This window comes from Falco cherrug, chromosome 15 (genome assembly GCF_023634085.1).
Source record: "Falco cherrug isolate bFalChe1 chromosome 15, bFalChe1.pri, whole genome shotgun sequence".
NCBI classification, from domain to species: domain Eukaryota; kingdom Metazoa; phylum Chordata; class Aves; order Falconiformes; family Falconidae; genus Falco; species Falco cherrug.
Window position 1 is genome coordinate 2,051,732 of NC_073711.1, and position 27,227 is coordinate 2,078,958.

The window sequence follows — 27,227 nt, forward strand, 5'->3', positions numbered from 1 at the left end:
AGGGTCCTTCTGTCAGCCTGAGAGCAGAAAGCCTCAAAGAGTTTCCTCAAGATCCATTCAGTTTAAACTCCCTCTTTCCACATTTTCACTGTATATAAATGAATTGCCAATTGCCGTTAATTAAAGGAGACCGATTATGGCAGAGGCCAATAAAGGCAATTGACAGTTCCTGTGGAGAAGGCACCAAGCCCTGGCAAAGCTCCAGCCAGAGAATTTTGGAGCCTGGGGTTTGCCAGCCCCTGGGAAACACGAGGGCTGTGACACTTGTCGTGTTCCAGAGGTGAAGTCAGTCAGCCAAGCTAATTGTTCTGAGCTCTCCCAAAAGCATGACGCAGAACCACAATAACACCAAATACTGAAAGTTGCTCAAAATGAAATGTTAGGTCCCAAAAAACAACAGTGTTTTGAATGATCAGTTGGGAAGGGGAGATGCCCCAGGTTTTCCATTCAATTTAACAAACCTGGGTCATTTCCACATTTTAGAGAACACCATCAAACCTCCTATTCATTGTGGGAAGGATTTTCATTTGAATATATTCAGCCACCCCTGCATTCAGCTCCCTGAACTGTCCTTGAGGAGCAGCAAAATGATAAATGTTGTACTGGCAGCATTAAAATGATGGGCTGGATTCACTGGTGAGTAGGTACCCGCATATCTCTGCCCTCTCCAGGATGGGTTCACATTCACTAAATTGCCTTAGACGTGACAGAAGTGATAACGGATGGATAATATTATTTTCTCCTGCAAGTGATAAGTACCAGTGTTTTCAGACCAGCTATACTGGGACCAGTTCTCGCCATTCTCTCCTCCTACTTGTACTGGAAATACTACAAAGAGTTAGGTCATTAAATGCATTTTAGTACTTGCAAATCCTATCCTCAGTAGAAACTCGAAGGTTCTTATCACATTAAAAAAAATTAAAAAATAATAATTTTCAAAGAATTCTCCAAGCATTTCTGAACTTAATGAAAGATTCTTTGTTTGAGTTTCAATCTGAGCTTGAAAGGGGCTGAACCTCTTTGATGTGGTAAACAGCCCATGGGGTTTTTTTGAGAGTTTTCATGCTAGCTCAAGTTCTGAGAACATCTGAATTGTAAACATTAATTCTCCAATCCCTGAGCACCAACTGTACCCTGTGACTCATGTAACTCACCAATGGAGCACAAGAAGAGCAAATATTCTAATCAAGGGGCTCAGCTAACAAGACGGTGGTAAGTGTGATTATTTGCAGTGGATGGGTTAGATAAAAGAACTCACTGGACCAGGGAACGAGAACAAAATAGCGTCGGTAGCTGACCAAACAGGTTTGAGAGGGGAAAATTCACAGTGGATGATGCACCGGCCAGAAATGCATTACCCTAGACCTTCGTGAGTAATTTCAGATGACTGTGTTTGCTTCCCACACACCATTCAGGAAGAGCGATAAAGGGAAATCCGTTGCATTTACTATGGAGTCGGAGTCCCCTGCTCATTTCCTCCCTTAAATACTTGCGTTTTCAGTGTTCAAAAAAAACCAACCAAACCAAACAAAAACCCGCCACCCCAAAACATGCTTTTCTAGCTAGTTTGCAACCTCTCCCATGTTGGCAAGTGGAAACCAGGTTCCAGCGAGGGCTGCACAGGAGGACAAGGAACAGCACTCCTGTAATCTTTCTTTCTCGGCACTGTCCCTTTCTCTCGCTCCCCACCTTGCTGAGCCAAACTTCCCCCAAGCAGAACAATCAGCCTTTGTACCACCTGGACAAAGCCATTGTGCACCAGCGAGCTCAAAGTTCGGCCAAGCAGTTTCATCCTACACCTTGTCTGCTTCCAGCAACGCTTGCGTGCGAACCCACACACACATGGGGAAGTCTGTGGGTTTGGGGGATTAAGAATAATGAAAAAACAAACATGGTGGCTGAGATCCCCCAGATTTCCCAGTCTCTGGCTCACCGGTAACCGGTTTTGTCCAAAGCCTGCTGAGCTCCGCACTGACTTTGGACCCACTCCCACAACAGGATCTGATCTGCAATGAGACCCACCACCCCGACACGGCTGCGGCGGATGGGCATCCTGCCTGCGCGCTCTCCCTGAGGGTCTTCCTGCAAGAGCAGAGGAACACATTCATCCTTTCTGGAGCTTCTAGTTTAATTTCCCTTGGCCATGCAGACACCTGCCAGACAGAAAGCCCATCTGACTTGCAAATCTGCGGGCTGGTCCTGAAGGCATCAGGCTTCAGCTGATCCCAAAGCAAAACAGCCCCAGAGGATCCTTCCCTCCCAGGATCCCTCTAGCCAGAGGCCACACAGCGCTCAGCCACACCAACTGCCAACCCACCATCTTGGCTTCTGCTGAGAATGATCAAGTGAGCCTGTTCCTCCTTGCCCAGCCTTTAACTTGACTTCTCTGTATCCCCAGTCTTGTCCTGCACACCTCTCGAGCCTGCACAGGGTGCTGGCACCCTTTGAAAATTAATTTTGCACAATTCCGCAGAACACAAGGACATTTTTGAACCCTTCTGCAAAGCCAGGAGGATCCCAGAGGGCAGAACATCCCAGCCATGCAAGGGGGAGTGAAGAACCATGACTTCACACTGCCCACAGAAGCACATTACATGGACCGGGCAGCTCAGAAGGAAGAAGAAGGGAGCGAGCCACTGAATCCTCAGCAGATCATGCCAGCCTGCTCCATCTCCATGCCTTGCACAGCTGTAAATGGGGATGCTGGCAGAGGCCTGAGCTCAGCTCCCTGCTCAGCTGGTGGAGTAAAGGATGGGAGCTGCTCCTGCCAGCGTTGTGAATCATGGCTTGCCTGACACGTGGCAGTGCAAAGCCTGCGCGGTTCCCTTGCATCGTCACGATCCAGCAGAGAGAAGGGAATACCTTCACATTGCAACACCATGAGCTCAAAGCCTGTCCTCAAACACGGGCACAACCTTAAAAACTGGCACTACCCTACTGGGCTCGTGTCTGTGGGCCAGGTTCAGCAGCGTGACAGAGCATGGGCACAGGCTGCCCGGAGAGGCTATGGGGTCTTTGTCTCTGGAGACATTCACAACCTGCCTGGACGCGATTCTGTGCAACCTGCTCTGGGTGAACCTGCTTTATCAGGGGGCTGGACTGTGTGATCTCCAGAGGTCCCTTCCAACCCCCACCACTCTGTAATTCTGTGACCTTCTTCTCCTGAGCGTGCTGGGCACACAAGGACCCCAGGAGAGAACACAATATTTTCAGTCCCCTCCAAGCATCCAAGGAGTGACATTAAACTCCAGAAAGATGCCCAGGCTCAGCTACCCCCAGCCACAATGAGCTGTCAACATCTCATTATAGGCCAAGAGCAAAACTCCAAAGCTACCATCTACCCTTTCCCAGCAGAAAAGCTGAATTAATTCATTGCATGCAACTCCTGACAGCCCAAGGAAATCAATCACTCCTTGACAGCTGTGCTGTGGACTTCTGCGTCTCTAGTAATAAATAAAGTGGAGCAGGACTCCTTCCTGGCCCTGATGCAAACCACATCTGTACGAGCCAGAGCCATCACCCTGGTTCCAGCTGGGCCGTCAAGATGCTGGACCACTGGGGAGCAAGAAACCCATTCCTGGTCCAAGAGAAAGCCACCACCCAGTCGTCAGCCCAGCACAGCCACAGTCATGACGAGGATGTGGCCAGAGGGGCTCAGACCAATGAGATGCAGGACACAGGGCCCTGCAGGGACAGAGCAGGATTGAAACAGCTCCTGCATTGCCCTGAAAGCTGAAGCGTACCGAAAAATGCTTGGTCCAGCTTCTCCTGTGACACTGGGAGGAAAATCCCTGCCAGAATAAAGTTAGAGAAACGTCACAGCACCTACATCCACCCCAATGAAAGGGTCTGGGAATGGCTGTTCATAGTACTGAGAATCCAAAGTGCCAGGAAAAGCTCTTGGGGGAACAGCACCATCCTGATACCATCTCATCTGTTCCAGCACCTCCCAGATGCTGGAGCTGTTTTCTTGCTATGCAAGCCCCCCACCCAGCCCTCGGGCAGGGCAGAAGGGAGTTGTGCCAAGCACAGTGGTGAGAAACTGCCCGTGGGGTAGGAACTGGGCTTAGAGGACACAAGGGGAGACTTTCACTGCTGTTTTTCAGCTTGCAGCAGCATAGCCCACCCAAGGAAAGCAAGGCAAGAAAGGACAAGCTGGCCTGGGGCTACCCCCAGCCACACTCACCAGGATCTTCCTCACCACCCATGACAGCCTCTGTCCCCACTGGGTGCTCACCGGCCTGACACAACTGCCCATGGGGCTCCTGATACAGGTAGGCAATGGGTTAAACCGGGGTCTTTACTCCATCTCTCCTCCCTAGCAGCTTCTTCACCAGGTGCTGACCTCACCCAGTGGTGCTGCAAACCCAAGTGACCCTCCAGCGTCAGACAGCAGCTCTGAATTCATGGCAGGCACAACCCATCAAGACAGGCACTGCCTTCCCTGAACCCTCGAGGGCAGGGCTGACACTCTCAGTAGCCCCCATTCTCCTCCCCACCCCTTAACTGTAACATGGAGGTGAGCACAGGCCGCCCCTTCCACCACCTCACCAGCACCTTGAGCTCCTCACAACTGCAGGAAAGCCCACCAGGAGCCAGCTCCTGTTCTGCGCATATTGGGAAGGGAGCAGTGGCCATGCCATCTCCTTCCCGACCATGCTGGCAACCTTCCTTTAGAAACAGCCCCAGGATCATGGAAACCTAGGTCTGTTCTCACCATCTCGCTTTCCATCCCCGCCGCTGTCTGCCCAGGGGCAGCTCGCACAAGAAGGCAGGGATCGGGCCGAGGACCACACTCACACCCGAGGGAGACCATGGCATAAAGCTACGGGTGGCTTCAGGAGCAAGGGGGTGACTCACAGGACTTGGCAGTGGGGTGGCTCATCTACCATGAGCTCCAGCCCAGCCCAGAGGGACAGAGTCTCCCATCTGACAAGCAGCAGATGGTCCCAGGAGGGTTCCCCAGCCTCAGGTAACAACAAGGTGCCCGGGAGCTGCTTTGGCTCACCAGACCTGGAGCAAAGGGCAACAAGGTGGGAGCAGATGAGCCCCGGTGCCCCCCCAGCCCCCTGACAACCATGCAAAGGAACCAAATCCTCCTTTCCAGAAATGCCTTGCTGTATTGCTTTTCTTCTGTTTATTATTGTTTTTCCATCTAGCATCAGCCTCTTGGGATTTAAAGGGGAAAATTGTGCTTCTGGCCGATCTGACTCAAATCAGAAAGGAAAAGTGCTTTTCTGTCACAAGCCTCTCCTTTTTTCTCTTTTTGTTTGTGTTTGTTTTGTTGTGTTTTTTTTAATTTGGGGCAGGGCAGCTGGAAAGGCAGAGAAAAGGGAAAAACTGATCATAAACTCCACAAAGGAACTACTTCCACCTGACTCAGACTGAATAAAATTTTCGACAGCAAACAGCTGCCACCTTCCACTCTTGTTTGAAAAGTGATTTGGGGAGGGCAGGAGGGGCTTTGCAACCAGCAAGATAAAGAGTTTGCTCTTTTCTTTGCCCAAGATCAGGCAGACAGCAGTCAGGAGAGCTGGAGCAGCAGGAAATGCCCTGTGGGCGATAGCCGGTGCCGGAGCTCTGACAGGTCACAGCCTTTTCCATAAGTCTTGTCAAACTGCTCTGATAAACACCCTCCTGGAGCAAAGGGTTTCCCAGACGTGCAGCCATCCAGCTTTTCCACCCTCCAGCTACGGCAGCTTCTTCAGCATCTCTTCTACAGCGACCACAGCCTTTGGCATTCGTTAAGAGAAAAGGGGCCAATGTATGGAAAACTCCTCCCCAGGAGATGTGGGGTCCAGCCCTGGGCTGTCGGGGTTTTGCCACCCATAACGCTTCACCCTGGGTGGGTTTGCAAAGAAGTCCCGGCGCAGCTGCTGGGGGCTGAGCCACAGAGTGTGGGTGAGCTGGTACTCAGCTCCAGCCGGCTTTCCAGCCTCCATCCCCCATACGTCCGTAAAGGGACACGGGGCTCTTATTGGCAAAGGGAGGACATCTCTGATCGGCCACCCTGAGGCCCACCCTCAGCTACCTCTGGGTGGGCAGTGGGTTGGCACTGCCCCAGGGCCCAAAACCGGGGTGAAGGACCCCTCTTCCCTTTGAAGGGCAGCAAGGATGGCATGGTGGAATGAAGGTGTTTCTGACCGCAGGTGGGCTCTGCATCCCCACAAGGAGGACAAGAGGTGGCACAGGGTCCATGGCTGAGGCATGGGGCGAGCACCAGCCCTGCTGCCTAATCCCACCCAGCAGCCAGGGCTACAAAGGGGGAGAGAAAGCAAACCTCGTCCTTCCCCCAGACCAAACAGGGAGCTGCCGCCCTTTCCCACTGGGCACGGGCCCCAGAGATAACCCACATCTTTCTGAAAAGCAACCACCTGACCCTCCGACTTCAGATAACCCACCCGAACCCGGTGTGGAGGGGCACGGGCTCTGGCAGCCCGGCATTACGGGAGAGGCGCTGAGCCAGGACCACCACAGGGGAAGGAGTAGAAGGGTTGCATGGCCCTCTCCCCCCATTCTGAGCCCCACAGCCACCGCTCACAGCCCCTGTGGATGTTGGATCACCAGGGAAATACGGCAACAGAGACGCTACCTTCATCTTGCCACCTCCCTTTGAAGGGCAGAGCCCCAGAACCGGCCCTTGGGGCATCGGTGGTGCCAGCAGAGGGAAAGCGGGCAGCAGATATGCAGCCCCAACCCCTGCTCCGTGCCGAATCGTTGCTGCCCACCATGGGGATGCCCTCCCAGCGGTCCCCAGAGGAACGGCAGCTGGGACGAGGGTATCCCTGTGGGGTGGCTGCGGAGCGAGGGGCCGGAGCCGCCCTCCCACCTTGATCAAAATGGCGCTGGGGACGTGGGGCGCAGGGTTAATCATTAGCCGTTGGCAGCACTGGGCACCCCACGGCCCAGCTCGCTCCATTTCTCCAGGGGGGAAAAGGTGCCAAAACCTTGGCAGCAGGATGGGGGCCAGCCTGGCTCACCCCTTTTCCCACCAGGAAGAGCAGCTGAAGGCTTTTCATGGTGGGATGAGGGGTCCATCACCCAAAACACCATCGAGGAGCCTTGCCCCCTCGCCTGTGACAGGCAGCAGGGCTTGAACGTGCTTCTGCCATGGCCCAGGACAGGGGTGGGCATGCAAGAGGGGTGGGCGTGCAGCAACAGCCCAAGGTGGCTTATCCAGGTCTTTATCTCCAGTGCACGGCGGGGACGCCGCTGGGGAATTTCAAGGAGCATTCCTTACCCACCATGGCGGCAGAAAAAAATAAATATAATAAAATAAAATGGAAAATAAGCTCCCATTTCCCCACCACCACCATCACGCACAGACACAGCGATCCCGTTGCCCACGTCTCTCCCAGCGAGCCGGCCCGGCGCAGAGTCCCTCGGCACCCCCTCACCTGCTGGCCCTGGGGAGCAGGATCAAGCCCCAGCTCTGGGGAGTGAGAAAAACCCCAGGCTCTCCTCCAAAACGGGCAACAAGGCGTTTTGAAGAAAGGCAGGAGAAGGAAAAAAAAAAAAAAAAAAAATGAAACCCAACACGCCCAAGAGAAAATCCGGCGGAGGGGGAAGCACGAGCGTACAAAGCGACGGAGGTGTTTTAGCAGAGTGGAAAAACAAAGCAGAATTAAGTCTAAATCCCGCAAATACTAGCAGCCTCCGTGCACCTGAGCGGGCGAAGCTTGGCCCCTTCCCACTGCCCCACAGCAAACTGCCGGCCTCTGCCTTACCTGCGCCAAGTCGGGTGGGTTATCCAGGGGCCGGCTGGGGGGTTTGATGTCCTCAAAGACGGGGGCGTCTTCGCCGTGTTCCCCCGACATGGTGACGGGCTTCAGCGGCGTAAACACCGAGGTGTCCTCGGGGAGCGGGGTGCGCAGCACCAGCCCGCTGCTCATTCCTCCCGCACCCCTCGTGCCCACTTCCCCAGGGGGAAAACAAATCTTATTTTAAAATAATACTTTAAAAAGGAGGTGGGGGGGAAAAGTGAGGGAAAAAAAAAAGGAAGGGGAGGGGAAAGGGAAAAATAAAAAAAACCTGAAGGCAGAGGCGAGCTGGAGCGAGTTGCTAATCCTGGGAGGCCAGGTGTCGGGTCACGGGAAGGCTTTACCTGGGCTGCGGGAGGAGGAACGCCAGCCCGGGAGCCGCGGCGAGGCCGTGCCGAGCCAATCAGGCTCCCGCCGGCGGCCCCACCGGCAGCTCCACCGGCCACCGGCAGATAAAAGCTGCTGGGAGCGAGCGGGTGGCCGGGAGCGTCGCCATCAGCCATGCCCTGCCATCAGCCATGCCCTGCCGCGGCGCTTTGGCTCTCGCCGCGACGGAAGGACTCGGTGCCACCCCAACCCTGGCTGGAGCCCACCTGCGGGGCTGGGGAAGGGCTGAAACAAGCCACAGCAGGGAAACGATCTCCCAGATCAAGTCGTCCCGTCCCCCCCCCAAACCATGGGGTTTATTTTAGTTTTTAAAAGCAACGGCTTTTTATTTTTTCAATGAGAAAATGCCGTTTATCCAATGAATGGCTGAATGTTGCATGAAAACTGATTTTTAGAGACAACAAGATCCCTGCTTGCTCGCATTTCTCATTCCCAGGGGAGAAAAGGGGAAGGATCAAAAATAAATAAAGGGGGGAAGGTATAAACCTTGGGGAAAAAAAACCAAAACCCAGCACCCAACAACAAAGGAAAAGCTTACAAGGTACAGATAGGAGGGCACAGCACTTTCCAGCTTGGCTCCTACGGAGAAACCAAGCAACTGTGTTTGGTTTTCTCTTTTTGAGACAGGAGGAAAAAAAGGAGTGTCACAAGGCAGAGAATAAAAATCACCTTTCAAGGCGGGTCGGGGGGAACAACAAAAAAAAAAACCACAAAGGAAAAAAATAAATAAAAATTTACATAATAATTTTTTTCCTCCAGACACATCCATCCCCAGCACCTTTCCGAGGAGCTGTACTGTGTCAGGCTGAGTAAAAGCCTGGTCTTCTCCCCTCTCCACACTCGCCCACCCCAGAGCAGCCCCGAGCCCCCCCTTCCCCACCTCCTGGTGCCTCCTGGGCAGGATCCTGCACAGGCTGCACCCTCGCAGGGGGGCTGCTGCTGCCACCCCTCCCAGGACATTCCCAGCACCTTCAGGGGGCTCGGGGACCACAGAACTAGGGTGAGGTGGGGGGTAAAACTGCTCCGCACACCCCGGCCAAAGGGAAGGGAGCTTGGCTCCCACCAGGAGATGAGAAAGCCTGTCCCCATGGGGTTGCTGATCCCCCACCCCCAGTGAGCACGCGGGAGCCACGGGGACTTCACACCAGCCACATGCTTGGTCAAGGCCCATGATCTTTCAAACGATGCCAGGAGCCATGGCTGGAGAGTTTCGGCATCGTGCCACTGGTGTTCCTCCATGGCGCATCCAAGCCAGGGTCTGAAAAGCATCAGGTGGGGGGCTGAGCATCCCAGAGAGCGGGGCAAGGGGCACTGGCTCCCAAACACTGCTCGGGAAACACCTTCCCCGAGGGCACCAGGTCTATATGGCTGGCATAAAACATCCTCTAGTTGTGAGAAAACTTTGCCCTGAGCAGGATGAGGCCCTTGATAAACACAGGATAGCAGCGTGGGACAGGGACCAGCCATGTTTTAACAGCCCCCGGCTTCTGGCAGCACAAACACACCACAAACACAGGCAGTTTCTGTCCACACAAGACTTTGGACTGACGTCCAGGTCCTCCTGAAGAGTTGCTCGTGCTGAGCAAGGGGAAGTTCAGCTCTCATGGCAGGGGGCCAGGACAGCCAGAAAAACGGAGCCCTTGGAAAAGCAAACAAGGGGGAGCAGCTCATGCCACACCAGAAGCATCTTCCCCGCATGGCTTTTCTTTCCAAGGCAGCTGTGCTGCTGCCGGACCAGACACCAGGGTGAGGGTGGGCCCCTAGGTGATGCCATGGAGATGGGGGACACCTCCAGCAAGCCTTGCAGAACCACGCGTGGGAAGTGAGACCCAGCACCCAACAAAAGCTTGATGCTTGCAGCTGAGGGTGGGGGTCTGGGGGTGTGAGGGGCACAGGGCTGCGCCGTGCAAGGGCACGTCTGGGGCTGGCCCTGCAGCACCATCTTTGGAGGAGCTGGTGACAGCAACTGAAGCTCTTCTCGGAAAGCAGCGAGACAACGATCAACATCACACCCTTCATCGCCCAGCCCTGAGGAACACTCCGGTGTGTTATTATGAATATAAGAACTTTGGGTAGAAAATACTAGAGTTAATGCCTGATGGGAGCCTGGCTGCTGAACTTACTCGGTACTCAGATGCACATCTAGGCATTAGGCTCAGGAGACAATTTTTGTTCTGTTTATCTTGCTTAGAACTTGGGGACAATTGTGTTATTGAATTTGTAATATCCTATGGAACATGGGTAAAAACTCCTGCTGCATACAGACCACCGAACGCATCCGTTCTTTCATCCTCACCCGAGCACCACCACAGACCAAGATGATGACCTATTCCATCTCATTCTCCTAGAAGAAACAATTGTTCAAATTCCCTATGCAGAGGATTTTCATTCTCTGAAAAGTGACCAACGTCCACCTTACACATCCTTAAGGACTGTGATTCACAATCCTGAATCAAAATTTAACAAGAACTGGAAAATTTCTCAGTTTCCTTCCTGTCACCTATAAAGGACTGCAGGCCACCTGTGCCAGTCAGAGGGCAGGCCCTGCTGCTACCTGCATGCTTACACGTACCAAGCGCACCTTATATGCCAATTTTTTTGTGCCGTTAAAAATAAATAAGAGGCATCATTATTCATCTGGTCACACATGCTGACTACCTGTATAATCTTTTTGAGTCTGGTATTCTTTATGGGAAAGGCAGCAACAAGTCCTGGGGTGCTGGGGAAGTGCTGCCCCGTGGAGCGCAGCTCAGTGCCCGCGGACGGGAGGTGTGACAGGGCTATCAGCCCCCAGCAGCAGACAGCAAAAACTGGTATCCACATCAACAAGGATACCAAGGAACCATTCCTGAGATTCCACCTCAGGAATGGGAACAAGACAGAAGATGGTATCTCAGGGATAATGGATACCTGATAAATCCCGTGAACGTGGACTTGACTGCGGCAAGGACCCAGTTGATAAGAGGCCCTCACTGGACTAAAGAAGAAAGAACCCCCTCCAGCACCACCACAAGTACCTGTGACTCATCACCCCCATGCGCAGGGAATTGCCTGGGAAGGGGGTGGATGTATGAATGCAAACCCACCACAATGCACTGGCACAAGAACTGGAGCCGAGGCTCTCAAGATTCTTTACAGGTGCCAGAGCCAGCAGCATTCCAGAAACTGAAGCAAGAAACGGGAGATACAAGAAACAAGGAAGAATTTCAAGCAGCCACCAACAGAGCAAGTGTAGCATGGGGACAGTAAAACAGACACCCCCAAGGAGCTTCCAGTCACAAAACAAATTTGTAAGGCCTGCTGTGACATCCAGGAATGATTTATCCTTACCGGCCTCTGGAGCAGCATGCCAGTTCCACAGGGACATCCTTAGCAATAGCACAACAGGGGAGCGCGTCTGCACGTATAGAACATACACCTATCACAGTACAGCGAGAAGCGTCCCCATGGCCGGTCATATTATTAAATGGGGTTACCAGGGGCTGCTTTCTTGTGGACAAAACTCCTAGAAACACTCCAGAAGCCAGATTGGTGGTGGGTTTTCCTCAGTTTTCAAGGAAACCCCATAAAGCCTAAGTTTGCTTGCCCAAATCTCAAGGCATTGCTCCATGGATTGTCCTGGGCATCGCTGGATGTCTCTGCAGCTTTTTAATCATGTTCCTTTTAATCCGAATGCAAGTCACTTTGTTACTGTTGGGTACCTGGATTGCAAGGGTTTCATACCTGCACGTCCCCCTGTACTAAATGGGGATTGTCCAGAGAACTGCACCTCAAAGCAGCGCTGCAAGAAAACCCTGTGTAGGAACAGCAAACCTTGCTGCTGCCACAGAACTACGCATGGGACCGACTCGTGGTAGTGTTGCACCCCACAGTGATGGGCTTCAGGAATATTCCTGAGAGGATTTTGCCTTAGCCCATTTCTCTTGTCTTTATTATCTGCGTTACTGGTTCAGTATCATAGGAAGCAATCTGACCGTATTTTTACTTTTGCTTACATGGATGATTTGGTGGTGGGGTGTAAACCCCCTATTCATCTTCCTGCAGGGGTCCATGGTATTTTTCATCCTTCATTGTCACTAGGAATAAGTATAAATAGAGATAAAAGAAAATTTTCAGGGAAATACTTGTATTTCCTTGGTTACCAGCTTGGAAGCTGTGGAATTTTACCTAGCAATGGTAAACTATATAAATCAAAAAAATTACTTTTCTCTGTATCCCGTCACCAGAGCATGGGCTTGCTGCAACAGGGACAGACCCTGCTCCTGGCAGCGGGGTGCACGCCAGGCTGCCCCTGCCCAGTGCAGATCAGCCATGCAACAGTTCCCCAAGGCAGAGCAGCTTTTGCATCGGGGACGGGCCAAAGCCATCCGCAGCACCCTTATCTGCCACCGGCCCTGCGGGAAGGGAAACAGCCTTGAGTCTATCAACACCACCAGGCACTTTGCTCCGTACACCGCTGCTGCAGCCTCCAAGGAGCCAGGAGAATCCCAACAGGCACTGGGCTAAGGTCCCCTTATGTCCCCACGTGCCACACAATGCCAAGGACAGCATGTCTTGCTAGAGCGAGGCGCAGCGATAACAGCAGCTCCCCCATGACCCAGCTACGCAGCCCACTTCCATCCTCCCTCGGGTACAGGGTCCCCTTCTGCGGGGGAAGGCTGACACCCAGGTGCTGAAGGGGGCTTGGGGAAGGGAGATCCTGGGAAGCAGGTGAAGGTGGGTCCATGGTGGAGCTGACTGGGGCTCTGAAACCCAGGGCTGTAGCCAAAGCCTCCTCTTTGCAATGCAAAGGGAGGGGGATGGGCCTTGCTGGTGGTTGGTGGGGGGAGAACTGAGAAGCCAGATCCTGACCCCCCCTCCCAGCATCAGGCAGGGATCGAGCATGCAGGGTTCATGGGAATGGCGAGGAAGGACACCCACGTCCTCCTCTCACTGGCAAGCAGACGGTGCAGGAGCCTGGAGGTGAAGCCCTGGGCTGAGTTACCGAGACTAGAGCCAAAAGGCAAGAAAGGCTCCGAACTTTGAGAAAACCTGGATGAGACTGGGAAATAAATCTCAGCTCCCACCTCCCAGACCACCTCACCTCCCAGACCATCCCAGCACTGCTGGCTGCCAGCAGTGCCCCCAGGCAGTCCCCAGCAGCATGGGCTGAGCCCCAGGGGCTCACACACATCCCCAGACCTCACCAGTTGATGGGGACAAGCCACCATAGGTTGGGTCACCAGGGAGCCCGAGGAGCCACCCTGCAAGGGTGACAGCTCAGGGTCACACAGCCCTAGCCCCAGCCCAGCTCAGAGTCCCACAGCACATCCCACCAAGGAGGTGGTGACAGGCACATGGGGCAGGGGAAGGGGGGACAGACCCTGGCTGGGGGGTCAATGAGCCTTCCTCTCCTCCTGCAGCAGCTTGTCCTCACCCTTCTGCAGCCCCCAAAGTCGCCCATCCAAAGCCAGAGCAGCAGCTGCAGCACCCACCTCTCGCTGTACCATGGTGGACATCTCCAAGTCCTCTCTGAATCTGCCTCCCTGGTGCGAGGCCACGCCGGACTGGGCTGAGGGGCTCCCTGTTCAGCCTCCGTGCTGCTCAGGAGCCTTGTGGGAGGCACACGCTGGCCAGGGAAGGGGAACCCCTCACACCCCCCCCCAGAACCCAGCTTGCCTTTCACTGCAACCAGGAGACAAAGGTCTGCAAAGCTGCCGGAGCAACCCGCTGCTTCGCTCCCCCACCGAAACCCAAAACCACCTATTTTTGTCTTTTCCTTTCGCCTCCTCGGGAGGTTTCCAGCCATCAAATCCTTCCTGGGAGCCCTTCAAAGGAAAAGCGGCCACCACATCCACTTGCCAAACCAGTCTGAGCAGTGACGGGCTGGCAGCGGGAGAGGCCCCCGGCACCCCCCTGCCTGGTGCAAGCTGGGACCAGGAAAGGACCGAGAAACCAGCTGGGGGGACCTCGGGTGACCCTGGGGCAAGGAGTCCGACCAGCATCACATACCATCGGGCACCCCAGGGAGGTGGGGATGCCCCCAGCCGAGCAGGGACCCCCCTGGCAGGCTGCAGTCCCCCACACGGCCGTTGCTCGTCCACAGCGGGGAAGCAATTCTTGGATTGCTAAATTTTTCGCTTGGCTGCGGTGTGAGGAGAGGCCAGGGAAAAGGGCAGCTGGGTGATGGGCAAGAGCCCCGGGGAGCCCTGGACACCTCCAGTGTCCCCAGGCGGGCGGTGCTGGAGCACAGGGAGGAGCGCGGCCCCGGGCAGGGACATCAGCAGCTGCCCCAGGCTTTCCTGGGAGAGGAAGAGGGCGGTGAGGAAGCAGAAGGGCCTGAGGCTGAGGTTTTTCCTCGACAAATGGCAGGGTGGGAAGAAAGGAAAATCTGCCTTCCTCCACCCCTGCTAAAAACCCAGCCTTGGACCTTTGCCAAAGGTGGAAAACAACCAAGGGGGGTTTCCCCGTGCTCCCACCTGGGCCGCAGGGATGGACCTGGGGGGTCCTGCAGCAGGGACCAGCCCCACACGATAAACCCAGCACAGAGACATGATTTACCCTGAGGGGTTTTAACTACCTGCCCTCCCCAAGCCCCACCTGGAGAAGCGATGCCCCAAAAAATTAAGCCAAGACCAAGAGCTGTGGCAAAGCCTGGGCCACCCAAAGGCGCTTGTGCCCCCAGCCGAGCTCCAGCCGAGGTCCATGCCCAGTCCTCCTGGGACACGGGGGCCCTGCCATCGCAGCAGCCAGCCCCCAGCTCAGCACTTAAATGCCCCACACATCGCCCCACCGACCCCAGTGCCCCCCAGTCCAACCCCATTTGAGCTGTCGCTGCCTGTGCCAGGAACACCACCTGCGCGCAGGGAAACCCCCCAACACCCACGGAGTGAAAAGCCAAGCTACAAACACAACCCCACCCAGCCACTGGAGAATCCACCTGGAGAACATGGTGCTGGAGGCCACCTTCATGCCACAGCATCTGGCAACTCCAGCGCTGAGGGGCTTTGCTGAAGCTCAGGGACCACTTGCCCCAAGGAGGGGGGTGCCACTGACTTTTCTGGGGTTCACCTTAATTTTGGCCTGAGCAGAGGCTAGAGACTTCTTTGTGGCGTTTGGCCATCAGGAAGGTGTTAGAGGCTCACAGTCATGCGGGAAAGCCACCTGGGGGTGTCACAGGGTCAAGGTTCAGCTCCGCTGTCTCCAAAACAGGTCCTGAGTGGCTTGAGGGTCAGGAAGCTTTGCCCACTGCTGCCTGCAGTCCCACCGTGGAGGTCACGGATGCACATCCCAGTGTGTGGGGCATAGTGAGGACCAGCAGCTGCCATGGGAGTGACAACCTGGCCAGCAGGCCCAGACCCACAGGGATGAGTCAAGGCCAAGGCCAAGCTGGAGAGCCAGCAAGGTCCATGGCTGTAGTAGGGCTGAGGCAGCTGCAGCACAGCTAAGGGAGAAGCTGGAGCCCCCAGGCTGAGCTTGAAGGGTCTGCTGGGCCCACGGGTGTGGGGTGGAGGTCTTAGGCGGGGCTGATTAGAGCAATTAAGGCCAATTGATTAGTGCCCTCAGGGTTTTACACAGGAGAGCAAGCTAGGAGAAGGCAGAGCCTGGACCTCATGAGATGGTGGCATCAACCCTTGCCCTGATGCCTTTCTGCCAGGACCTCAGTATCTTCTTTACCCACAGGGTGATGCCTATGCTGGAGAGGTGTCCCTTTGCTACATGTGTGTGACACAGGACCCTGTGTGACCCACACACATGTGACTCTTTGCCTCTTCCCAAGACCTGAGGGCTTCATCCCACCTTCCCACTGCCCACCCCAGCCTATGCTGACCATCCATACGGCCGTGCCCTGTGAAGGGGCCGTGGGATGCTGAGCTCCCCCGAGGCAGGGGAAAAAACAAGGGGGTGAGATCGGAGCTGGACAGAGCATGGGGGTCCCATGATGGGGGTGCTGCTCCAAGCGCTTCCCAAGCTCTTCCCTCCATGGCAGCGAGGTGAGGGGGGCTGGGCAGGAGGGCTGTTTGCTCGGGGGCTGGAGCGTGTGCCTCCCTCACAGCCACGCTGGGGCTGCCACGCGGCAGCAAAGCAGGACAGGCAGCCTGACCGAGGGTGGCTCACTCAGCGGCGGTGTGAGCCCAGGGCTGGCTTGTCTGGGTCCGAAAGCATCGCCCCAGATATCGCAGGGTGTCCCCAGGCCATGGTGGGCTGCAGGAAGCAGTTCTGCATGATTTGGGGTGAAGGTCACTGCCTGCAGAGACACCCCCTGTCTCCCCCCTTCACCAGGGTAAACACAGCTGCCAGGGCTCGGCAGCAGCACCTCCTCTGCACGGGGACATGCCAAAACCCAGAGCACATTTGCATGGAGGTGTAGCAGGTCTGGGCCCCCTTCATTAGCCTCCTCCTCCCCCAGTGAGCATCCATCACCCCACGGGGCCCCCAGCATCGGAAAAACAGGTGGGAATGGGGCCAGACAGGGGAAAAACAGGAGAAAAGGCACTTTGCCCCAAAACAGTGTCCCCACTGGCATGAGCTCAGCCAGCACTGGCACCTGAGAAGAGCAGCTGACAGAGTTCTCCTCTCTGAGGGCAAGACAAAGCCACGGTCAGCAGCTGGGAGGGGTGACATGGGGACACACGGCTGCCACGTGCCGCTCAGTTGCAGCCGGAGATGTCTCAGTCATTGATGCAGCGAGTTCTCCCTGCCTCCAGTCCTCAGCACTCCCCTGGGTGCGGCCCCAGCCCCCTGCACAGGGTCACAGCGTCTTCTCCTCTTTCTGTGGTTAAGCTGGGAGAGAAAACACGCGCGGATGGCTTCAGGGGGCCTGTCTCCCTGGCAGCCACAGATCTCGCCATGCAGGAAGCTGCGGATCTGAAGCCGAGGGCTTCCAGGCCAGCTCCTGACGGAGAGCTTCCATGCACATGGAGGTGCTTTCCCTGGGGAAACCGCCTCGGCACAGCCCATGCCGTGCCACCTGCATCCCCCATCGCCCCTCGCCCAGCCTGCGGCCACCTCCCAGGGCCACCTCCAGGCTGGCCACAAGGAGCTCAGGGTTTGACTCGCAAAGGTCCAAGCCTCGTGCCCCACCGTGGCCTTGGGCTTTTTCTCAGCCAAGAAAAACGCCTCTTCGTGTCACCATCCAACGGCACATGGAGCAGCACGTCTGTCCCAGCACTTCCGCAGCAGCTCTGGAGCAACGTGTCTCCCTGGAAAACCACTGCCTGCACCCAGGAATGTAGGGGATATTCAGCCAAGCTGCTTTAAAAGTCATTTTTGCTTTAAAAGTAATTTCTGCCTTTCAAAAAGTCCTTTTAAACAAGATGCTGAGCCAGCGGATCACAGCAGGAGGGGGGAACATCAGGGGGGTTTAGCACCTCTCCCTGCCCAGGGTGCGGTGGGGGACTGCCAGCCCTCTTCACTGCCACCCCAGAGGGGTTTGCATCCCCCTTCTCCACCTCGGGGGTTCGGGGAGCGGACAGGGGGTGCCGCAGTGGTGGATGAGGGACGTGACTCAAGGGGAGGCCCCCATCACACAGGTTGCTGCTGAAGCCAAAGGCAGGCCGAGGTGCTGGTGCGCATTTTGCTGGAGATGTTTAAAAGGAAATGCCACATTTTTCCGTGACTCTGAAAATTCTTCAGTTCCTGGGAAAAGGGAGATAATCAAATGATAAAAACGCTGCTTTGGCCAGCTCAGCCCCCCTCCTCCTGACCCAGCAGAGGCAGGAGCGCTCCCACTGTCCACGCTTTGCCCTGGCCCCAGCCCCTCTCCCTGCCCCACCACTGTGGCAAAGCAAGACACACACGGAGGAAACGCATCTACTTTCAATATTATTCCTGTGTAGAAAAACCGTCAAAGTTTTGTATAAATATCACAGCTCCAGAGTTTAAAATTGTATGTTGGGTTGTTGGTTGGGTGGGTTTTTTTCTTAACAACAAAACAGAAAAGAGAAATGCACACACACCCCTGCCCTGGGGCTTGGAAAACAGGAGAGGGGCAGGATGGAGTCCCCAGCCACGGGGGTCCCACGGGGCTGCCAGCAGTGCTGACCCCAGAGCCTCGGAGGCACAGCGCAGCCCCCAAGGCCCAGGGGGTATCACAGCCTCTCCCCGTGGGGGTTCTCACCATTGCTTCCCGGGAGGACCAGGGCCATGCTGGGGGAAGGAAGGACATGGGGGCACAGCCCTGGGAGAAGCCGCATTAGCTGGCGAGCACGGCTTTGGAGAGGGGATGTGCGGCAGAACGGGGGGACACACACAGATCTTGCAAAAATCACGGAATCACTTTGGTAGGAAAAGACCTTTGAGATCATCAAGCCCAGCCGTTACCCAGCACTGCCAAGCCCACCACTAACCCTTGTCCCCAAGCACCACGTCTATGCGTTCTTTAAACACCCCCAGGGATGGTGACCGCCACTTCCCTGGGCAGCCTGTCGCGGTGCTGGGCAGCCCTGTCAGTGAAGACATTTTTCCCAATATCCAACGGAAACCTGCCCTGCTGCAACTTGAGGCCATTTGCTCTTGTCCTATAGCTTGTTCCTCGGGAGAAGAGACCGACCCCCACCTTGCTACACGCCCCTGTCAGGCAGCTGTAGGGAGCGAGAAGGTCCCCCCTGAGCCTCCTTTTCTCTAGGCTGAACCCCCCCAGCTCCCCCAGCCGCTCCCCACAGGACTTGTGCTCCAGCCCCCCAGTGCCCCCCCTGCCCTGTGGGGCCCAAACCTGAGCCCAGGGCTCGAGGGGCGGCCGCACCAGCGCCGAGGGACGGTCACTGCCCTGCTCCTGCTGGCCACGCTGTTTCGGCTACCAGCCAGGGTGCTGTTGGCCTTGGCCACCTGGGCACCCTGCGGGTCACATCCAGCCGCGCCCCCAGACCCTTTCCCGCCGGGCAGTTCCCAGCCCCCTGCCCCCAGCTGCCTGGGGCTGGTGTCCGCCCAGGCACAGAGCGGTGCTGAGCCTCACACCACCGGCCTCGGCCATCGCCCCTCAGCCCAGCCCCCCTGTAGCCCCTGCCCCCCAGCCAGGTGGCACCACGTGCAGGGGGCCCTCAGTCCCCTCACCCAGATCACTGATAAAGATATTGAGCAGGGACACCAGTGTGCCTGGCCACCAGCTGGACTCTCCCTCCAGCTGTGCCCAGACCCAGGAGGGCCAGGGGCCACCGCAGGACCAGGGACAAGCTCTGTCCCATGGAACACCTTGGCCAGCAGATGGAAAGCAGAGAGGAAAAGCAACTTCCCAAGCATCTGCCAGAGTAATTTTCAAGGGCCACAGATCTCTGCCCCCCACCCCCACACCAGGCCCTCCCCGCACCAGTCTGCCCGTCTCCAAGCAGCCCAGCATCCCCCAAGCCAAAGGGAAGCTCCCCTCCACCCACAGGTACTGGTTGGGGGGTGGTGGTGCTGTCAGTGTCACAGCCCTCCCATCACCCAACAGCCCTAAGGCTCCAAGCCCAAATCCTGCCACCCTCCCAGGAGAGTGGGGATGCCCCCACAGCAATGGGGAGGGGGCTTTGGCTGGGTGGGGGGCACCCCACCAAAATAATAATTACAATTAAAAAGAAAAGCATGTGGCCACAGTCTGCCTTTTTAACTTAGAAATGGTTCCACTGTCCCATAGTCTTCAAAAAACCCGAGAGCTGGCAGCCCCAGCCCTCCCCACCCCATCCTACCCCCTCTTTAAACTTCATAAAATCACAGTTCCACGTTCCGCAAAGTTTCCCTTTTTTTTTTTTTTTTTTTTTTTTGATGGTGGTCATCTTGTTTGTGGGTTGCTGCTGGGTTTTTTTCTGCTCTTTCTTGCTCTTTCTTTTCCTCCTGGCCCTCCTGCAAAGCCCAGCACTTGCCCAGTGATGCAGAGAGGTGATGTGCCAGGGTCCCTTCTCCTGCTGCGACAGGGACACGCAGTGGCTGGAGATGGAGAGGCAGTGGCTTTCTGGAGAGGACAGCCCGACAGCTATTGCACGGGAGCAATGGCAGAGCCCCCCCCCCCAGCCTCTGTCCTTGCCATGGCTCCTGGATTTTGCCACGAGGGCTGGGAGGGGAGCCAGGGACAGTGATCACACGAAGTGGAGATAGGCAAGAGGCTGAAGAGGCCAACACGCAGGTCTGGAGGCAGCTACTGGGTGAATCCTGGGTGAGGAATGGAGAAGGAGCCTCTGGACATCGAGTGGGGAGGAAAAGCCCAGGAAAAGGAAGAAATGGGAGCAAGAGAGAAGTCCAGAAACTATCTTTTTACATCTTGTGCCGGTGAGGCTCCTGGAGCAGCCACAGTTCACTTGCCATCAGGCGGAGCTCAGCTTCTCTGCTCCCACAGTCCCTTCACCGCACACTGAGAAGTGGAGGGGGATGCTGCCCCCCCATTTTCCACCGCTGTCCTTCCCATCCCAGCCAGGCGCCACAGGGACGTCAGCCCCTTCACATCATGACGTGCCGCCGGCGGTGAAGGGCCAGGTGGTCAGAGCGGGAGAAGCTGCGGTCGCAGTCCGAGCAGCGGAAGGGCTTGATGCCCGTGTGCTTGCGGAAGTGCCGGGTCAGCTCGTCGGAGCGGGCGAACTTCCAGGTGCAGCCTTCCCAGGTGCATTTGTAGGGCTTCTCGCCTGCGCAGGGGGAGCAGAGAGGGGTCAGCTCTGCAAAAATTACTGCCACATGCCTTACAGGGCAGGGGGAGGGAAAAAAAAAGGCAGTTTTTTGGTGACAGCGGGGTCGCCACGGCCAAGCAACCCCCTCAGCATCCCTGCACTTGCCCGCACCCACCTCGGCGCTCACCCAGCGCGGTCCGTTGGCGCCACCGGGTGCACGAGCGTTGCTGTAAGGCATAACACAGCGCCGCGCCCGCGTCACCAGCCAGACCCGAGATGGTATATCGGGGTGTGCACACACCCCCCACCTGCAGCATCGCCAGGTCACCCCTCGCGGGACAGCAAGGGGCACCCCGCGAGGTTCATTACAGCACCCCCATGCATGGGTGGCAGAGGGGTGCCCACCCCCTGTGACACCCTGCCACGGGCAGGGTGTGAGTGTAGTGGCAGCACCCCACTGTCCTCCCCGGGGCCTGCCGCGGTGGCACCCCACGGCGGAGCCTGGGGTCCCAGGCGCACGATGGGGCCACCAGGAGCCCTCCTCCCAAGCAGAGGGACCGCAGGGCACTGAGGGGGCGCTGAGGAGGGGGAGAGCCACCCGAGGGAGTGTCCCATAATGAGGCTGGGGGGCAGGAGGGTCCTAAGGGCATGGCCTTGGGTACCAGCACAGAGCCCAAGTGCCCCCAAAGGCCCCTAAGGGGGTCACCCCGAACCCTGGCATAGGGTGCCAGCATCCTCTAAGAGCACCCCTAAGCCCTGACACAGGGTGCCAGTACTCTGAGCCCCCAAAGGGAGTCCCTAGTTTCAGGCAGAGGGTGCCAGCACCCCCATAAAGCCTGCCCGAGCCCCTGAAGTGCCCCCAGCCCTGACACAGGGTGCTGGCACCCCCAAAGGGCCACCCCAAGCCCAGGGACACACTATTATCAACCCCAAGCCCATGGACAGACTACCATCACCCCTCCAGACCCATCCCTGCGTGCCTCCAGCCCAGCAGGAGCTGGGGGCACTGATCCTGACCCTCCCAGGCAGGGGGGCGCACGGCACTGGCCCCTACCCGTGTGTATCCGCCGGTGAGCTTTGAGGTGGGAGCTTTTGGTGTAGACCTTATTGCAGCCCTCGAAGTCGCACTGGTGGATACGCCGTTTCTTGAGGTCGGGGGAATCAGCTCGCTGCCCCCGTGCCGCCGGCCTGCCAGGAGAAGCAAGGGATGGAGGGCACGGTCCCCACACCCATGGACACCACGGGGCACCTGGGGACACAGGTGGCCAAGGCTGGGGGACATACAGGGAGACTTACTCTCTCTGGAGGTCCTGGAAAGGTGCTGGGCCACTCTCAGAGGCGCTGTCCTCACTGTCGCTGTTCATGTCCATGGGGTACATGGAGCCCGGGTCAATTTTCACTGGTGGAGGGCGGGAAAGAAAAGCTATTGAGAAACAAGGAGGAAGAAGGTGAGGCTTGTGAGCAGAGAACAGACACACACCCTCAAAAAAACCTCACCCCTGCACCAGAAGGGCAACCCTCCCCGGGTCTTGCAGCACCCCAAATTCTGTCGCCCCCCAAAAACCCAGTAAGATCAGGTTAGGGAGATGAAAAGCCCCCCGTCCTGGGGCACAGGCATCGGGGGCAGCCCTTTCAGTTGCCTGCTCCTGCCTGGACGAGGGGAGGTCCAGGACCCCCACCCCGGGTAGGGTAGGAAGCTGGGAACGTCCTGGGGAAGGGGCTGGAGGGGCCCGGGAGGGGCAGCTGAACTGAAATCAGAGCCGCTGGCAGCCCGTGGGAAGGGCAGGCAGGCTGCCAGCAGCGGGTTGGGTGGCAGGCAGGCAGCACCATGCCCAGAGCGTTCCCTGCCCTCCCCATGTCCTCTGGGGGGCACAGGCTGGGGGCTGAAGGCCCGGGGGGGGGAAGTGCTTTGATGAATGTGGCATATGTGGGGAGGCAGCCGGTGGGTGGGGGGACACCCCAGGGTGGAGAAATCAAGTCCCCTTCAGGGGTGCCGCTCCATGAGGTGGGAAAACCACCCCCAAAACATCAGGGTTCCTCCCTCCACGCACCCTTACCAGATCCAGCATTCTTCCCGTCCCCCCCGATGAGGGGCACAGTAATGGCAGTGACACCATCGGTGGGCATGGTAGTGTAGACGACGGGGAGGGACTGAACCACCACGGGGATGGTCTGGAGGTTGCCCATCTTGCTGGGCAGGTTGACGGAGGGGATGGTGTGGATGACGTGGAGGATCTGCTGCCCACCGCTGCCCTGCGTGGAGGCCAGGATGGAGCCGGGTGAGAGGACAGCCGGGATGGCCGAGGTGGAGCTGAGGCCGGAGGGCGAGATGGAGACGGTGGCGGGAGCGGGGAGGGGGGGAGCCACCAGCAACGGGGAGGACTGCACGGCCACGGGGGGCGGCGGCGGGGGGGCCGAGGCCGCCGTCGCCTTGGACTTGTTGAGGGAAAGATCGACGGGCTCGGCTTGGGGCTGGCCACAGTCGCTGGCCAGCAGCTCCTCGGGGGGCTCCGTCTTGATGTCTGCCAGCAGCACCGGCGGGTCGAGGGGGCCCTCAGCCAGCAGCGCTGACGAGCTCATGGCGGGCGTCGCCTTCCCTTGGCCCTGTGAGAGACCCGCGGCCCGTGAGGAGACGAGGAAACTGAGGCACGGGGCGGCGGAGGGGCCTGCCCGGCCCTCCCCTGGCCAGCGGGCGCCCGGGGCACGGCTGCTGACCGGGGGGGCCGCGGCAGGCGGCCAGGGGCGGGCGGCTGCCCCGGTCCCTCCAGCCCCCGGCCCCTCAGGCGGGAGGCGGCCGAAGGCGGGAAGGGCAGCGCCCGCCCCCCGCGCGCCTTTGTGCCGCCGCCCGGCCCCGCCCTCCGCTTCCCCGCGGGCGGGGCGGGGTGGGCGGGGCGCGGCGGGGGTGGGCGGGGCGCGGAAGGCGGGGTCCCCGCGGGGCGGCGGCGGGCCCCGCCACGCTCCCCTCCCCCGCGCCTTAAAGGGGCCGGGGCAGCGCTGCGCGTAACCCGCGGTGAGGAGGGGGGGTGGGAAGAGGCGACGGGTCACTCACCCACGGGGGGCTCCTCCGCGGGTGCGGCGCGCTCATCCCCTCCGCGGGCAGGATCATGCTCCCCGCCGCGCTCCGCCGGCCGCGCCGCGCCGGGCCGGGCCGGGCCGAGCGAGAGGTGTGAACGGCCCCGGGCTCCACCCTGGCTCGTCCCGGGGTGGAGCTCCTTAAAGGGGCCCGGCCCTCGCGGGAGGCACCGGGGCAGAGCCCCACCCGCGACACCCCCCCCCCCCCCCCCCTTCCCCGGAGCGCTGCGCACACGCGGTACCCCAACACGCGCGGAACTGCCCCCCGCAACAGGGACCCCCACACAGCCCCTCGCCGGGGACCCCCGGGACGCGGGCACGCGTGGGGCAAGCAGCAGGCAGGCGCCGCGCGGGGGACCCCCCCCCCCTCCCCCCAGCAGCACGGCATCCCCCCAGCGCGGGCACCCCTCGCCCCTCCCCCCCCCCCCCCCCGGGACCCCCGGCACGTACCTGCCTGTGCCCGCTGCCCTTCCCCCGAGACGGGCCCACGCGCCCCACGGACACGCGCACGGGCACACGGCCGGCCCCGCCCCGGGGCACACCCAGCGCACACACCCGCGCGGCACACCCGTGCGGAGGCACACGCGCAAATGGGGGGGGGGGGGGGGGGCGCTAAAACCCGGCCAGTGACCCCTCCCCAAAACCAACACAGCCCCACACCAGGGACCCCCCGACACGCCCAGCCACCGCCAGGGACCCCCCCAAGCCACAGACACTCACCCGGTACACACGTATCCAGCTGGGGAGCCCCCCATACACACTTAGCCAGCCCCCCACCAACCCCCACTGCCGACCAAGACCCCCCCCACAATATCCCCCCACAAGCCAGAGACCTCCAAACTCCCACACACACACTCAGGCATCACCAGGACCCCCCAAAACACCCCCCCCAAGCAGAGACACCCCCAAACACGCCCACTCTCACCCAGAGGCACCCCTCAACAAACCCACTCACACAGCAACAGGATCCCCAAAACACACACCCCCCCAAACACACCCACATCCAGGTACCCCCCCAGCCAGCCATGCAACTGCCCCCGCCAGGGGACCCCAACCCCAGCACACCCCCTGGAGGCCCCCCAGACCCACCCCACCTCCTCACGCCCGGGGGGGTCCCCACAACCAGGCCCTTTTGGGGTGCGGGGCACAAAGGGGCCACCTGCCTCCCCAGGAACCCTCCCCAGCCCATTTGGGGGGGCAGGGGGGCTTGCACCCCAAAGCTCCACGGGGCTGGGGAGTGAGGGATATGGCAGCCAGGTGGGCAGGGGGCCTTGCTGTCCCCCCCCGGGACCCCTCGCCCAACCCAGGATTTCATCAGTGAGCTGAACTCCCCCATTCTCGGCCCCAGCACACCCGAAACCCACCCAGGCGGGGGGGTGGGGGGCAGGGAACACACACCCCATGCGGCCCCTGCAAAGCCCCACGTCGGGGAGCTGCTGTGCACCCCCCCCGGGAATAAATAGCGACACCCCCCCTTTTTTGCCATCAAGTACCTGAGGGATGTGGGGCAACCCCAAACTATGGGATGACCTTTGAAGGGGGGGGGGGGGGGGGAAGGGGGAGAAAATGCCTTCCGTCCCTCCCTGCCTGGTCCCTGTGCCCACCCACCCCCACCCCAGTCCGTGTCCCCCACCCGTGGGCGTGGGGGGGCACACCCCGTCGCCGTCACACCCCCCCGAGGAATTTCCTCCCCGCTCCACCCTCTGGCAGCCGCCCGGGATGCTGGGGGGGGCAGGGGGGGCAGGGACCCAGCGGGGCGTCCCCCGGGGGGCGGCTCCGCCCCACTTCCCACGGCTGGGGGGGCCTCCGGGTGAATGGATTTTTGGGGACACCCCCCCAAGAAAATATATATATCATATATAGCCCTGCCCCCTGGCACGGTCCCCCAGGGGCATGGGGCAGCCCGGGGGGGTCCTCGAGGAGCACCCCCACACCCCACAGTTTGGGGGTGCGGGGTGGATCCCCAAAGCCAAGGCCGTGTGTGCGTCCCCATACACGTGTCCCGCCCCCCCGTACACACCCCACATGCCCCATACACACCCACTGGGGCAGAGCAGGGGGCAACATGCGAACGGCTCTGCTCCCGCCTGCCCGGCCTGGGGGTGGGCAGGGGGCAGGCAGGGGGCCTGGGGGCAGGCAGAGTACAGGCAGGGTCCTGGGTGCAGGCAGGGGGCGGCAGCTGCACCCCGGTGCGGGCGGCGCTGGGGCAGCGGGGACACGGCCGGGTCACCTCGAAACCGTCTTTTTATAGCGCGGGCAGCGGCGCAGGCAGGGGCGGGCAGCGGGGGTGGGGTGCGGGGGGAGGGAAGGGCACCGAGTCCCGCCAACGCCATCTGCGCCGGGGCCCCCACCCCCCAGCGCGGGGGGGCCCTGCCGGCCCCACCGCTGCCCTCAGCCCCACGCGAGCAGGGCAGGGCAGGGGGGGCCGCCCGAACGAGGAGGCGCTGGCCCTTTAAGAGCAAAGGGCGTGGGAGGGGGGGGAGGGAGGGAAGGGCGGGGCGGGGCGCGCCGCGACGTCGCCCCTCGGTCGCACACACACCCCCCCCACCCCCCCCCGCCGTGACCTCCGAAGCGCGCGGGGGCGCCCTCCCCGGAAGCGGCCACGGTGTGGGGGGGCCACGCGGAGCCCGGCGGGGGGGGGGGGGGGGAAGGGCGGGAGGGGCGGTTCCCGCCCCCCCCCCCCGCCCTTCCCTTCCCCCCCCCCCAACCCCCCGCCAGGCCCCGCTGTACCCAAATGCCCCCCCCGCAGGTCCGCTGCCACCCGCGGGCGCTGCCCCTTTAAGAAGCCCCGGGGGTGGCACCGGCCGCGCTCCCCAGCCCGGTTCCCCCCGGCCGGGCCCGACACTCACGTTCCCCCCGCGCCTCCGAGTGCATCCCCGCCGCCGACGCCGCTGCCCCGGGGCGGTGCCGGGTGGGGCGGGTGGGGCCCCACGGGCGGGGAGGGGCGGGGCCGCGCTGGGCGGAGCTCCCCTCCCCCACCCAGTTTTGGGTGGGGGCACACCTACCCCACCCCACCCCCCACCCCCAAAAAAATTAAATAATTAAGGGGTGCCCCGCCCTGCGGTGACATCACCAGCAGCCAATGGGCGGCTCCCCGCGCATCCGCCGTTGCCATGGAAACAGATACAGGCTTTGGGGAGGGGGGCTCCCCCACCTGACACACCCCCACCCCCTCAAATCGGGGCGGGGGCGGCACGTTGCTGGAGGGGCTGAGGCCTGGCCAACTCATGTCAGCGATGGTTGGGAGGGGCAGAGACACCCTCCCCAGCTGGGGCCGTGCATCCGCCCCCACGCAGGAGCATCCCCCTGCACCCCGCACCCCCCCACAGGGGCATGGAGCACCCCCAGACCCGGGGCTGAGCACCCATGGGTGCCCCAGGGGGAGATTCCCACGGGGGGGGAAGGGGCGGGGCTGCCTGCCACCCTGCCTGCAGTCATGCCCACACAGCCCTGACAC

General features: G+C 59.6%; 2 protein-coding genes across 7 annotated transcripts in view; both read right to left on the reverse strand.

The window, feature by feature from the left end:
- The window catches only part of LOC102047298 (Krueppel-like factor 5), a 29,520-nt gene extending 21,627 nt beyond the window's left edge, over positions 1–7,893 (reverse strand). The window contains exon 1 of the mRNA XM_027809306.2: positions 7,728–7,893. Within this exon, the coding sequence (XP_027665107.2) occupies positions 7,728–7,892 (165 nt within the window). The 5' untranslated portion in view covers position 7,893. The remainder of the gene's footprint in view (positions 1–7,727) is intronic.
- Positions 7,894–17,932: 10,039 nt separating this feature from the next.
- KLF8 (KLF transcription factor 8) lies at positions 17,933–26,710 on the reverse strand. 6 transcript variants are annotated; one of them, XM_055727562.1, is made up of 6 exons: positions 23,748–23,964; positions 22,750–23,302; positions 21,995–22,121; positions 21,753–21,886; positions 20,874–20,925; positions 20,584–20,716 (listed from the first exon to the last, which is right to left on the reverse strand). In XM_055727562.1, the coding sequence occupies exons 1-5, from the start codon at positions 23,802–23,804 to the stop codon at positions 20,882–20,884; spliced, it is 915 nt and encodes a 304-aa protein (XP_055583537.1). In that variant the 5' UTR covers positions 23,805–23,964; the 3' UTR covers positions 20,584–20,716; positions 20,874–20,881. The 6 variants fall into 6 exon arrangements, with proteins under 6 accessions (XP_055583535.1, XP_055583538.1, XP_055583532.1 ...); XM_055727560.1 differs by lacking the exons at positions 20,874–20,925; positions 23,748–23,964 and adding an exon at positions 26,614–26,710 and having other exon boundaries at positions 17,933–20,716; positions 22,750–23,295; XM_055727563.1 differs by lacking the exons at positions 20,874–20,925; positions 23,748–23,964 and adding an exon at positions 24,221–24,375 and having other exon boundaries at positions 17,933–20,716.
- Positions 26,711–27,227: the final 517 nt, after the last annotated feature.